Source organism: Gorilla gorilla, chromosome X (genome assembly GCF_029281585.2).
Source record: "Gorilla gorilla gorilla isolate KB3781 chromosome X, NHGRI_mGorGor1-v2.1_pri, whole genome shotgun sequence".
NCBI lineage: Eukaryota > Metazoa > Chordata > Mammalia > Primates > Hominidae > Gorilla > Gorilla gorilla.
The window spans coordinates 141,723,611-141,737,037 of record NC_073247.2 but is presented as its reverse complement, the minus strand read 5'-3'; the positions used below and the strand labels follow the sequence as shown (position 1 = coordinate 141,737,037).

General features: G+C 46.9%; 1 protein-coding gene across 5 annotated transcripts in view; it reads right to left on the bottom strand.

Annotated features, from left to right (window-relative positions):
* Positions 1-13,427, bottom strand: part of BCORL1 (BCL6 corepressor like 1) — a 76,984-nt gene that overhangs the window by 49,116 nt on the left and 14,441 nt on the right. For all 5 annotated transcript variants that reach the window (XM_055375587.2, XM_055375586.2, XM_019019771.4 and 2 more), the window contains one exon: positions 3,554-3,683. In XM_055375587.2, the coding sequence (XP_055231562.1) occupies positions 3,554-3,639 (86 nt within the window). In that variant the 5' untranslated portion in view covers positions 3,640-3,683. Of the gene's footprint in view, positions 1-3,553; positions 3,684-13,427 lie in introns of those variants that run through there.

Here is a 13,427-nt window from a genome sequence, read left to right as displayed (position 1 = left end):
GACGGCCACCTGGGGCCAGCCGCAAGCCCATGCCTCCTGTTCTGCAGTCCTCAATTGCAGCTGCCAAAGCTGGCAGGCCTCTAAAACATCACTTTAAGAGTTGAACCCCAGGCACAGCTTTGTACCCCAAATTCCTAAATTCTACAAGTTGTAAAGGGCCAAGGAAAATGATTTTTAAATAAGGTGAGATTACATTTTGGAAACCAGTGATAGCATGGTCTAGGCTGTAGCGGCCTAGACTGTAGCAAGAAGGTGACAATAAAGGGTGGATGAGATCAAAAGTGACAACACTTAAAAGGTCATCTTAGGCCGGGCGTGGTGGCTCACATCTGTAATCTCAACACTTTGGGAGGCTGAGGCAGGTGGATCACCAGAGGTCGGGAGTTCAAGACCAGCATGACCAACATGGAGAAAACCCGTCTCTACTAAAAATACAAAATTAGCCGGGTGTGGTGGCGCATGCCTGTAATCCCAGCTACTCGGGAGGCTGAGGCAGGAGAATCGTTTGAACCCGGGAGGTGGAGGTTGCGGTGAGCTCAGATCTCACCATTGCACTCCAGCCTGGGCAACAAGAGCTAAACTCTGTCTCAAAAAAAAAAAAAAAGTCCTCTTAAGCACTAGGCACAGGTTTAGAAGGAGGGAAAATCTGGCTCGGTGCAGTGGCTCACACCTGTAATCCCAGCACTTTTGGAGGCCAAGGCAGACAGACTGAGATCAGGAGTTTGAGACCAGCCTGGGTGACATGGTGAAACCCTGTCTCTACTAAAAATACAAAAATTAGCTAGGCATGGTGGTGCACACCTGTAATCCTAGTTACTCAGGAGGCTGATGCACGAGAATCACTTGAACCCAGGCAGCGGAGGTTGCAGTGAGCCGAGATCGTGCCACTACACTCCAGCCTGAGCAACAGAGCAAGACTCCATCTCAAAAACAAAAAACAAGATGGAGGGAAAATCAGATTTTGAGCCTACTTCCTGCTCCTTTCTTGGCAGGGATTTACAGTAGGTGGTGAACTAAGGTAACTTGTCTATTGGCCTCTTTTATTATTATTATTTAATTTTATTGTTTTTGAGACAGAGCCCTGCTCTGTCACCCCGGTTGGAGTGCAGTGGTGCAATCTCGGCTCACTGCAACCTCCACCTCTCGGGTTCAAGTGATTGTCTTGCCTCAGTCTCCCCAGTAGCTGGGATTACAGGCATACACCACCATGCCTGGCTAATTTTTTTGTATTTTTAGTAGAGACGGGGTTTCGCCATGTTGGCCAGGCTGGTCTTGAACTCCTGACCTCAGGTGATCCACCCGCCTCGGCCTCCCAAAGTGCTGGGATTACAGGCATAAGCCACAGCACCCGGCCCCGCTGGTCTTTTGAAGGCTCTAGTCCAGATTTCTGCATCAAAGTCTCAACTACTTATAACTAGGTCAACACGACCTGCCAATGAATACTTACGCAAATCATTATCATCACCCTGCCTTTCCCTAGATCATCTCTTAGTGATCATCTGAGGACATGCTTCATATGTAAAGGAAAACACTTTTCTTCCTGAGCACCTGAGAATTTCATCTCATTTTCCATGGTCTTGACTCTTTGTATCCTAAAATTAAATTCCTTTTAAGCCCATCTCTAACTTGTTCCTCAGTACAGAGAACATTAAGCTATCAGGCACTAATGGCTTAAGAAAATAAAAAGGTCTATTCTGCTAACCTTGACCTCAGACAAGTATATACTTCTCCAGTTAGGAACAGAAGAACAAAGTAGATAAACACAAAGACTTCCATTCCTTTTCCCTTCAAATTACCAATACTCCCCTATATGCACACACACATTTCTAAGATTTACCCAAGAAACGTCAGATCTTGAATCCCAGGGAAAGCCATATTGTTCTGTGTCTTGGTGATTTATCTGATGTATATTTGAATTTAAACAGTCAATGGATTGAAACAACAAAAAAACACCAGCAAACACGAAGGAGCAGTGCCTTCTCTAAAAATGAGAGAGGCGGCCGAGTGCAGTGGCTCACACCTGTAATCCCAGCACTTTGGGAGGCCGAGGTGAGTGGATCATGAGGTCAGGAGTTCGAGACCAGCCTGGCCAACATAGTAAAACTCCATCTCTACTAAAAACACAAAAATTGGCCAGGTGTGGTAGCATATGCCTGTAGCCCCAGACTCTGTCTCAAAATAAATAAATCAATAAATAAAAAATAAAAACGGCCAGACGCGGTGGCTCACGCCTGTAATCCCAGCACTTTGGGAGGCCGAGGCGGGCGGATCACGAGGTCAGGAGATTGAGACCATCCTGGCTAACATGGTGAAACCCCATCTCTACTAAAAATACAAAAAATTAGCCGGGCTTGGTGGCGGCACCTGCAGTCCCAGCTACTCGGGAGGCTGAGGCAGGAGAATGGCGTGAACCCGGGAGGCAGAGCTTGCAGTGAGCCGAGATCGCGCCACTGCACTCCAGCCTCGGCGACACAGTGAGACTCCACCTCAAAAAAAAAAAAAAAATGAGAGAGGCACTGCAGCCATCACACACAGCTCTTTGACCAAGGGTTATGAAAGCCAAATATAAATTCTGAAGGCCATTTTGAGTGCTTTGGGTATGGGGCATGATCAGGCAATGGCACATCTTGGTCAACCAAATATTCTGGGGAACAGATAACTGAAAACACACACGTGAGGCAGGTGTCACCAACTCTCAAGACTATGCTAGGCGGTCTCAACTTCCTTTGATATTTCATAAGGATCTCACTTCAAATCAGAATTAGCTTCATGAGGTGAGAAAGCGCTGACCACCAGAATGCCCACTGCCAGTTCCCAGTAGAAATCTGAACAATAAAACCATCTTTCTTCCAGACCTAGATCAAAGACTGAAAATACCTTACACATATCCTTGAGCACCAAACTTTGATGCAGCAAATAAAAACTGCAATCGCTGGCCAGGCATGGGTAATGGCTCACACCTGTAATCCCAGCATTTGGGGAGGCTGAGGCAGGCAGATCACTTGAGCTCAGGGGTTCAAGACCAGCCCGGGCCACATGGCGAAACCCCCGTCTCTAAAAAACTACAAAAAAAAAAAAAATTAGCCGGGTGTGGTGTTGCTTGCATGTGGTCCCAGCTACTGGTGGGGCTGAGGTGGGAGAATCACTTGAGCCCAGGAGGCGGAGGTTGCAGTGGGCCAAGATTGTGCCACTGCCCTCCAGCCTGCATGACAAAGCGAGGCTCTGTCTCAAAAAAAAAAAAAAAAAAAAAAAAATTGCCATTGCCTGAGCTTCCCCTTACTCCACAGTCTGACAGTTGTTAATGAGTAGACAAGTACTAGCTGGCAAAAGGTCATTTTTTTGGCCTCCTCACCTTCATCTGAAAAGAGATAGCATGGCAGATCAGGCCACTCACACAGCCCCATCCCCATCCCACCACAGGAAAATTAGAAACAACTAAGAGTCTTCTCCTCCCCAGGGTCCCTCCCCAGGCCCTATTGTATGCAGCTATCCCTCTGGTGACGAGGTACTGCTCACTGGAGGCCAGCAGCGGCCACCTTCCTGGCCTCCTCACCTCTCCTCGTTGATGCCACACATGCGAATCCGGTCAGAACTGGTCCAGTTGTGCACGCCGCTGTAGAGCGGTGCTGTAGAGATCATGACAGCCACTCACCACCAGATAGGACCTGCTGTGGCCACTCCCCCTGGGGAAAAGAATTCCAGAAAATCAAAACTCGTAACAGGGACAGCTGCTTCAATCACCTTTTACACAGCAATGTTTCAATAAAGGTAATTACAGCATCAGAATGTTAAAGCAGCCAGCCTGCTATGGAAAATTAAGGTCTAAACCGGGAAGAGGGAGCACCAGCTTTCTAGGAATCCATAGGTTTCAGGATGGAGATGAGGACATTGTTAATCACCTAGAGTGAGTTTTAAATTATCTTAAAAGACAGATATGCTTGAGTGTTAGAGGAAATTCAATCTATTTCAGACAAATGAGATGACAGTATATATTTCTACACACATTTAGCCTAACCGACTACAATTAGAGAGTCATACCCATATATGAATGGTGCACCAAAACACTACTGGTGACCTTTTTCTCGTCTACTCTCTAATCCATGGGTACTTAAGTATTTGAGTGACGAAGCCAATTTACACTCTTCAGAGGAAGCACATGCTTTTTTTCGTAAGTCCTTCAAAAATACTCCATTGACTTCGAGTTGGACATAACACACGTATCTAACCTGGTTTCAAGCTCCCTCCAAATCAGGTGCAGTACTCCTTGCATGCTGACCACCAACAAGCAAACAAACAGAAAACAACGTTCCATCCAGAACTACGTGTTTCGGCAGGGCGCGGTGGCTCACGCCTGTAATCCCAACATTTTGGGAGGCCGAGGCGGGTGGATCACCTGAGGTCAGGAGCTCGAGACCAGCCTGGACAACATGGTGAAACCCCGTTTCTACTAAAAATAAAAAAATTAGCCTGGCGTGGTGGTGTGCACCTGTAATCCCAGCTACTCGGGAGGTTGAGGCACAAGAATCGCTTGAACCCAAGAGGCAGAGGTTGCAGTGAGCTGAGATCATGCCAGTGCACTCCAGCCTGGGCCACAGAGCAAGACTCTGTCTCAAAAAAAAAAAAAAAGAACCACACATTTCTGTCCTTGTCCCTTCCTGTCAGTCTGTTATCTCCATGTTCCACCACTCTCTTCACCAGCCAATGTCCCTCTCTCGCTTTGACAAGCAGGGCACAGTTAATTTACCTTCTAGAAAAAATGAGGCACCAAGAAAAAGCTTTATCCAATGAGCTTGTCTTGAGACCCTTAAGCTCTTGAGTTAGCTTATTAGCTAAAATCCTTATTCATTGAAGTTCAACTGAACAGAACCCTACAGTGATCAGAATTGAATGCTGTTCTCCACTTTCCAAAGTAAATCACAATAAGATATAGTTGTATGAGGGATTTGTTTCATGTATCCATTTTTCAATTTTCAGAGATTGTCCACATTCAACACAGTATCACAATTTATTGCATTCCTACTATGAGCCAGCACCATCCTAGGTACTGAGGATTCAACGATTAACGAAACAGAACAAAATGCCTGCCCGTGTGGAGCTTACATCCCAGGGGGATGACATGGACAATAAACATGTTGAATACTTCTATGTCATAGCATGTTAAATAGTTTTATGTCACGGCATGTTAGAAGATAGTACAACAGGCCAGGTGCAGTGGCTCATGCCTGTAATCCCAGCACTTTGGGAGGCCAAGGCAGGTGGATCACCTGAGGTCAGGAGTCTGAGACCAGCCTGACCAACATGGAGAAACCCTGTCTCTACTAAAAACACAAAATTAGCCACCGTGGTAGCGCATGCCTGTAATCCCAGATACTCAGGAGGCTAAGGCAGGAGAATTGCTTGAACCCAGGAGGCAGAGGTTGCGGCGAGCTGATACCATGCCATTGCACTCCAACCTGGGCAACAAGAGTGAAACTCTGTCTCAAAAAAAAAAAAAAAAAAAAAAAAAAAGAAGGAGGAGGAGGAGGAGATAATACAACACAGACTAAGGGGCAAGGGCACAGTCTAGGTGGGGAGGGCTACTATCTGAAATAGGGTGAACAGGGTAGGCCTTGCTGTAAAGGAGACATTTAAACCATAGGAATGAGTTAAAGGAGTAGCCACGTGGATATTTGGGAGAAAAGCATTCCAGGCTGAGGGAACAGTGCATGAGAAAGTCCTAAGGCAGGAGGTTGCCCACAAAGATCAAGGGAGAGCCAGGAGACCAGTGTGGAGGTGGTAGGAGAAGAGAGGAGAGAGGCATCCACCCTGCCTGGGCTTCATCCTCCTCCTCATCTCTGCAGAGTGGGATACGTTGCCCTCTTTATTCTCTCCCTTCTCTTGTCTTTCCTGATCCACTGCCTGATGGCTTCTCCGGGGCCCTTCTCTTCCACTGCCCACCCCAAAGACTTGGGCATTCACTGGGGCCTGGCCTTTCCCTTGATCTCTGTCTCTCTTCACCTCTGCCACCCTCTCCCATTTCCTCCCCTTCCTATCTTTCAAGGCTTCTTCCCTCTTTCTCCTCATCCCCCTACCCATCTCTCTCTCTTTACTCTTCCTCCTCCTCACCTTTCTCTCCCCTATTATTCTCCCAGCTGTTCACCTCTTGCCTTTCTCCCTTTCTCCTCTCTCTCACACACACACACAATCCCCTCTCCTCCAACTTTCTCCCCGTTCCCACCTCTCTCCTTCCGTCTTTTTCTTGCTTATCTCACCTTCCCCATTTCCCTCAGTCTCCCGTTCATTCTCTCCTCCCTCTCCCCCTCCTTCCCCTTCTCCCTCCCCTGTGCCTCCCCCTCCCCTCTACTCTTTGGCCTTCAGTCTCCCTCTTCCGGTCCCTCCCCGGTCTCCCTCTGTCTCTTTTCCTCCTAGTCTGCCTTTTGCTGGCTCTCTCTGGCTTCCCCCACCCATCTCTCTCCCTCTGTGCCAGTTGTCAGCCCTGCCCCACCTTCTCTCTCAGCTCATGAGCTTCCACAGTTTCAGCTCGCCCCTTGATGCGCTGATGACTCCCAAATCTGTATCTCTAGCCTTGACTTCTCTCCTTAGGCCCAGACCAGAATTTCCAGCTGCCAGCAACTTGCTGTTAATTGGATGACCACCAAGCCCCTCAAACTCAATGTGTCTCAAACCATACTCATTATCTGTTCTCATAAACCTGCTCCCCACCCCCTATGCCCAGTACGCAGCGTGTTTCCTAGCTTGCTTAACGGCACTACTGTCCCCTAGCCTGGAAATTTCCGCCTTGTCGTCTTCAACTCCTTCTCTCCCCTGCCGCCCATATTCGATCAGAAGTCAGGCCGTAATAATGCTATCTCCAGCCTTGCCTTCTACCCTTCTTGCCACTACCCTGGTGCAGGCCCTCATCAGCTCTCACCCAGAATATTATAATCACCTCTTAACTGCTCCCTCTGCCTTCAATTTCTTGATTCTACAATCAATTCATCTTCTAAAGCACCAGTTCGATCATGTCACTCCTTCCCTCCTCAAAAGCTTTCAATAGCTTTCCCCAGCCTCTAGCACCCAGCCAGCCATTCTCAGCACTGCCTTCAGGGCCCTCATGACCTGGCCTCAAACCTCCTCTCCAGCCTCCTCTTCCACCACATCCTGCCATTTCCCCACCACTCTCACCACCCCCAGCTCCCAACCCTTCCTAAACACACCATCCAGTTTCAGGACTCTTCTGCCTCCTCACCCTGAAATGGCCTCTCCTGCTTCCCCCTCTTCCTCTCCCTGTCTTCTCTCAAGACTCAGCTTAAATGTCATCATGTCATCCCCCTAGCCCCAGCCCGAGTTCAGTTAACCCCTCCCTCTCTGGTTATCCTCAAGTATTTACTCCCTACCTCTTCCACAGCACTGGTTCTTATTCTCCTCTCTAGCTTGGTTAGTTGGGGACAAGGCATGTTTGTCTCCCCCACCAATCAGCTACCTAAGGTAAGAAATAGCATCCTTGGCCAGCCACGGTGGCTCACACCTGTAATCCCAGCACTTTGGGAGGCCGAGGTGGGCAGATCACCTGAGGTCAGGAGTTTGAGATCAGTATAGCCAACATGGGGAAACCCCATTTCTATTAAAATACCAAATTAGCCAGGCATGGTGGCACATGCCTATAATCCCAGCTACTTGGGAGGCTGAGGCAGGAGAATCACTTGAACCTGGGAGGCGGAGGTTGAGGTGAGCCGAGATCGCACCATTGCACTCCAGCCTGGGCAACAAGAGTGGAAATCCATCTCAAAAACAAAAAAAGAAAAAGAAAAAAAAAAGCATCCTTTTTTGTCTTTGTTTCCTCCACGACACCTTACGTATAGTAACTACTCAGTAAATGCATGTTATATGGACTGAATTCTGGATAAGAACTGAAGTGACGGCCCTGAGAAATCACGAGAAGCAAAATCAACAGCCACCCCCCGACACACACACACACACACACACACACAAAGCATCCACCATGTTTGCTTACTACAGAAAAACCTTTGTACTCCAATGAAAAAACTATGCACTGTCTATAGCATAACCTTCTGGGCTATCTGATTTTAGCTCAGGTTATTGTCTTCAAGCTATTTTGCATCTCTGTAATTGCAGGTAACTGATGTATATGCGAAGTCTGTCTTGTCCCATTGAGTTTGGATTGTCTTTCCTCCCCACTGTAGAAAAACTACTTTTGCCTCCATTTGCAATTTAATTCCTTTACTCCATATAAATTTGTGCTTTTTGACTTTTTGTTTGAACCAGCTATAACATCTGTCTGGTTCTCTTGTTGATTAATGAGTAAAATAAAATCTTTAACACGTGTTCATTTTTGTATCTGTACAAGAGTCATGATTTTTTACCTTTTTTCTGACAATTATCTTTTAACATTATGAAGACAGTTATGTGGGTTAGCATAATTTTAGAAATATTTTTAACAAGGACCCCGTTCCCTGAACATCCTGGTTAATCAAGTTTTGACTGTTTCTCAGAATACCTTGGAATATCCCCATTTTAACCAACAACACTGGTTGGGCACAGTGGCTCACACCTGTAATCCCAGAACTTTGGGAGGTTGAGCTGGGAGGATTGCTTGAGTCCAGGAGTTCAAGACCAGCCTGGGCAACATGGCGAAACCCCATCTCTACAAAAAATTAGCCAGGCATGGTGGTGGGTGCCTGTAGTCCCAGCTACTTGGGAGGCTGAGGTGGGAGGATCACCTGAGCCTAGGAGGTCAAGGCTGCAGTGAGCTGAGATTGTGCCACTGCATTCCAGCCTGGGCGACAGCAAAATCCTGTCTAAAACAAAAACAAAAACAAAACCAGCTCAGCCTATTGGCTGATACCCCAGGTACTCATTTCATCTTTTCTCTCTACTAAGCATTAGAGGACTCGGCCAGGCATGGTGGCTCACACCTGTAATCCCAGCACTTTGGGAGGCCGAGACGGGTGGATCACCTGAGGTCAGGAGTTCGAGACCAGCCTGGCCAACATGGTGAAACCCCATCTCTACTAAAAATACAAAAAATAGCCAGGCGTGGTGGCAGGCACCTGTAATCTCAGCTACTCGGAGGCTGATGCAGGAAAATTGCTTGAACCCGGGAGGCAGAGGTTGCAGTGAGCCAAGATCGCACCACTGCACTCCAGCCTAGGCGACAGAGTTAAGACTCTGTCTGGGGGGGAAAAAAGAATTAGAGGACTCAAGCAATGGAAGGGGCTGTTCTTGCCATAAAATGCATTTCAGGCCCGGAGCAGTGGCCTGTAATCCCACTGTAATCATGCCTGTAATCCCAGCACCTTGGGAGGCCAAGGCAGGTGGATCACTTGAGCTTAGGAGTTCAAGATTAGCCTGGGCAACATGGCAAAGCCCCATGTCTACAAAATACAAAAAAATAGCCGTGTGTGGCTGTGCAAACCTGTGGTCCCTGCTACTTGGGAAGCTGAGGTGGGAGAACTGCTTGAGCCCGGGAGGCAGAGGTCGCAGTGAGCCGAGATTGCGCCACTGCACTCCAGCCTGGGCAACAGAGGGAAACCCTACTTAAAAAAAAAAAAAAAAGATGTGTTTCAACACAAAGTACAAGTTTTAGTTGCTACTAAATATCTATAGGCAGCAGGTATTAGTGACACTAGATTTTTCACTCTCAGGTTTCGTATTGCTCTATTTAGAGAGGATTAGGATTAGTAGTATGTAGGGTCTGGGACAGAAATCAGAGGGGGAACACTGGCATTTGGAAACAGAACATCATACAACATCACCTAGATAAAGAGCTTTCAGGCCAAAAAAAAAAAAACCACAAAAAATAAAACCGAGTTAAAATATCAAAATAATTACTATATAATACACATGTTATGACCACGTAGAGAGCAACGCTGATTCTGGATAACTCCATTTTCACAAGATCCTCAAGATGGAGCATCCACTTAAATCTTTGCCTCTCAATTTTCTATCATGATTTTGTCCCAGGAGCGCCACTTCCTATCTGAAGCCCACTGTTGCTAATTAACAGTAGCCTCTGCAGATGAGAGGAGAGGAGGGGAGGGATAAAACACAGGCAGGAGAACACTGACACTGAGCTACATGGTCTATACAAGAAGGCAAGATTGGTCTTCCCCAGCCAGAGGGAAAGCAAAGGGAACCTCTAAAGCGGCCCTAGAGAACAGACTCCTGACTGCGTGAATGCTCACAGAAGGGAGGAGTCAGGACGGTCAATGTCAACCAATGTTTCCCCAGCCAGAATCACCGAGGAGCTTGTTCAAAATACAGATTCCTAGGCCTCAGTCCTGGAGATTCTGATTCAGTAGGCCTAGGGGTTTGTTTTATTATATTATAGCCAATCAAATTAGTATCCCAGGAGAGGTGAGCAAAAAGGAAAAGCCTTGCAGGCATGCCACATTTGGTAAGCGCTGCTGGTTTACACACTTGTATGCTGGCTTGCTTTTGCTTGAAGCACCGGTACTCATGTGTTCTCCCTTCCCACCTCCCCCCACCACCCCGCCCACCCTCCCTCTCTCTGATGGAAATCATCACATCAAAAGCAAAGTTCCAAAAAGGAACTTGGAAGAAACCTGGTAATCCCAAATGACCCAGGAAGCACAGGCACAAGGATATGAAATACCTCAAAGGATTTTCCCAGATGTCACAACCATGTAATTGTTAAAGAAATGAACAGCTGCATGGCCCAAGAATCAACCCTGGTCACTGCCTGGAAGGCAGAGGAACCACTGTGAGCTATCCCTACTTTGGGGGAAAAAACTCAAAAGATATATCCAACTCATGGTGAGGACAAAGGAGAGCACATGCTCTGCCAATCCAAAGCCATAAGTGTGGCTGGGAAAAAAAAAAATACATATATATATATATACATATATATGTAAAACTTCAGTTTAGGAGGCACATGCACAGAGAAGTAAAAGGCCTACCCAAGATCCCAGGAAATGAATCCAACAAGTGGGCAGCCAAGAGTAGGTAGCCAGAGACAATCACCACACTACAGAACAGGGGAAACCAAAAAGAAAAGGAACTAATGGGAGAGCAATAACTTTTTTTTTTTTTTTTTTTTGGTGAGACGGAGTCTCGCTCTGTCACCCAGGCTGGAGTGCGATGGCACGATGTTGGCTCACTGCAACCTCCGCCTCCTGGGTTCAAACGATTCTCCTGTCTCAGCCTCCTGAGTAGCTGGGATTACAGGCATGGGCCACCATGCCCGGCTAATTTTTGTATTTTTAGTAGAGACGGGGTTTCACCATGTTGGCCAGGCTCGTCTTGAACTCCTGACTTTGTGATCCGCCCACCTTGGCTTCCAAAAGTACTGGGATTACAGGAGTGAGCCACCACGCCTGGCCGCAATAACTTTAAAATGGTGAAAAATAGCAGCTAAGCTGAGGGCGAGCGGGTAGTGGAAGAGAAACCATAATGAAGCAGAGATCTTTAAAACAAATCCAAATAGAACACACTAGAAGACAAGGGCAGGTGTGATAGGCATAAAAGAAAAGCCCATCGCATGCAATAACCAAAAGGAAAAAAAATGAAATAGGGGAACCTGAAATATTTCACCATCATGGGCCAAACTGAAACACTGTGGGGAAGCACTGAAGACAGACATTTTAGAAAAGTTTAGAGAGAATGTGTTCTCAAAAGGGGAAGAATAACATCAAATTATAGCCTATGTCAGGGCTGGGGGAGTTAGTAATAGAGGATAGGCAGCACCAAAATCTCAAAGGAGATTTTACAGATGGGATAGGATTTTTTTGTTTCGTTTTGAAATGAAGATGCCAAAACATGCGGATTTCACAACAATTACAAGCAAAAGCATGGTTGTCATCATGCATATGAGGAAGAGAAGGACATTAAAGGAGGTAACAGAGAAAGCATCTATCTGACAAATGTTTTTGACTGAGGTAGGCACTGTTTACGAGGTTTTTAACCTTAAAAAGGACCAGGCCAGGCATGGGCTCATGTCCATAACCCCAGCACTCTAGGAGGCTGAGGCAGGAGGACTGCTTGAGCCCAGGAGTTTGAGACCAGCCTGGGCAACATAGTGAGACCTCATCTCTATAAAAAATAAAAAAATAGCTGGGTGTGATGGTGCACACCTGTGGTCCCAGCTACTCAGGAGGCTGTGGCAGAAGGGATCCTTCGAGACCAGGATGTCAAGCCCACAGTGAGCTAAGATCACGCCACCGTACTCTAGCCTGGGTGACAAAGAGAGATCCTGTCTCAAAAAATAAATAAATAAAAGAAAATGATCAGGGTGTTCATGCAGCTGACAAGCACTTCAGGATCATGTAGTTCCCTTTGTGGCTGAAGACCCCTTAAGTGCAGAACACTCAACTTATGGAACACAACTCGGTCTTCTACACATAGCATGAAACCTACCCATTTATTCATGCTTGGACTCTACCATCAAGACAGTAAACTAGAAACCCAAGCTTAAGAAGCTCTCAGTTAAACGAAATGTGGTCCTGCTCCCCCAGGCTCCTTTTGGTTCATACTGCCTGGTGACCTGGAAGCAATTATGACTTTAAAAAATGAAAGAGCCAGAAAATATTCATCTTGAAGCCTGGCCCTGAATCTGTCCTCGAGAGGATAGGCGTGGCCACTAGACAGTTTAAGGAGGAGGGCTGGGTCAGTGATGACTAATAAGTAAAGAAAACCAACTTTGGGACCTACTCCTCCAATAGAGACCCAGAGCTCTTGGTAAAGCTCCCATAAGACAGAGGCAAACTTTACAGCAGCAAAAGGAGAGGCCATCTCATCATTCCACTTGGGGAAAAAACAGCATCTAAGACACCCCTGAGGAGATCTAAGAGACCACTGACACTGAGATCTCAGGGCTAAAGGGAAAAGGCCATGACTTCTGCCCAGAAGTCTTTTAGAGTGAAGGCAAATCTGCTCATTGTTTTCCATAGGAAAATGTACACACACCCAGCAAGGACAACTTCACCCGGCTTTAGATGTGGAACTCCTACTACAGAGCTTGCCCTCCTGATTACTCTGCCTTCTTCCATGTGTACTCAACAGAATGTGTTAGGAGACTAACATTCCTGTTTTCCCTACTCCATTACATACCACAACCCCTGCCCCCAATGAGGAAGTTACCCCAATTTAAACCGTTCTGGCCGGGTGCAGTGGCTCGTGCCTGTAATCCCAGCATTTTGAGAGGCAGAGGCAGGTGGATCACTAGAGGTCAGGAGTTCAAGACCAGCCTGGCCAACATGCCGAAACCCCATCTCTACTAAAAATACAAAATTAGCTGGGCATGGTGGTGTGCGCCTGTAATCCCAGCTACTCGGGAGGCTGAGGCAGGGGAATCACTTGAACCTGGGAGGCAAAGGTTGCAGTGAGCCAAGATGAGGCCACTACACTCCAGCCTGGGTGACAGAGCTAGACTCCGTGTCAAAAAATAAAAATAAAAATAAACTTATTTA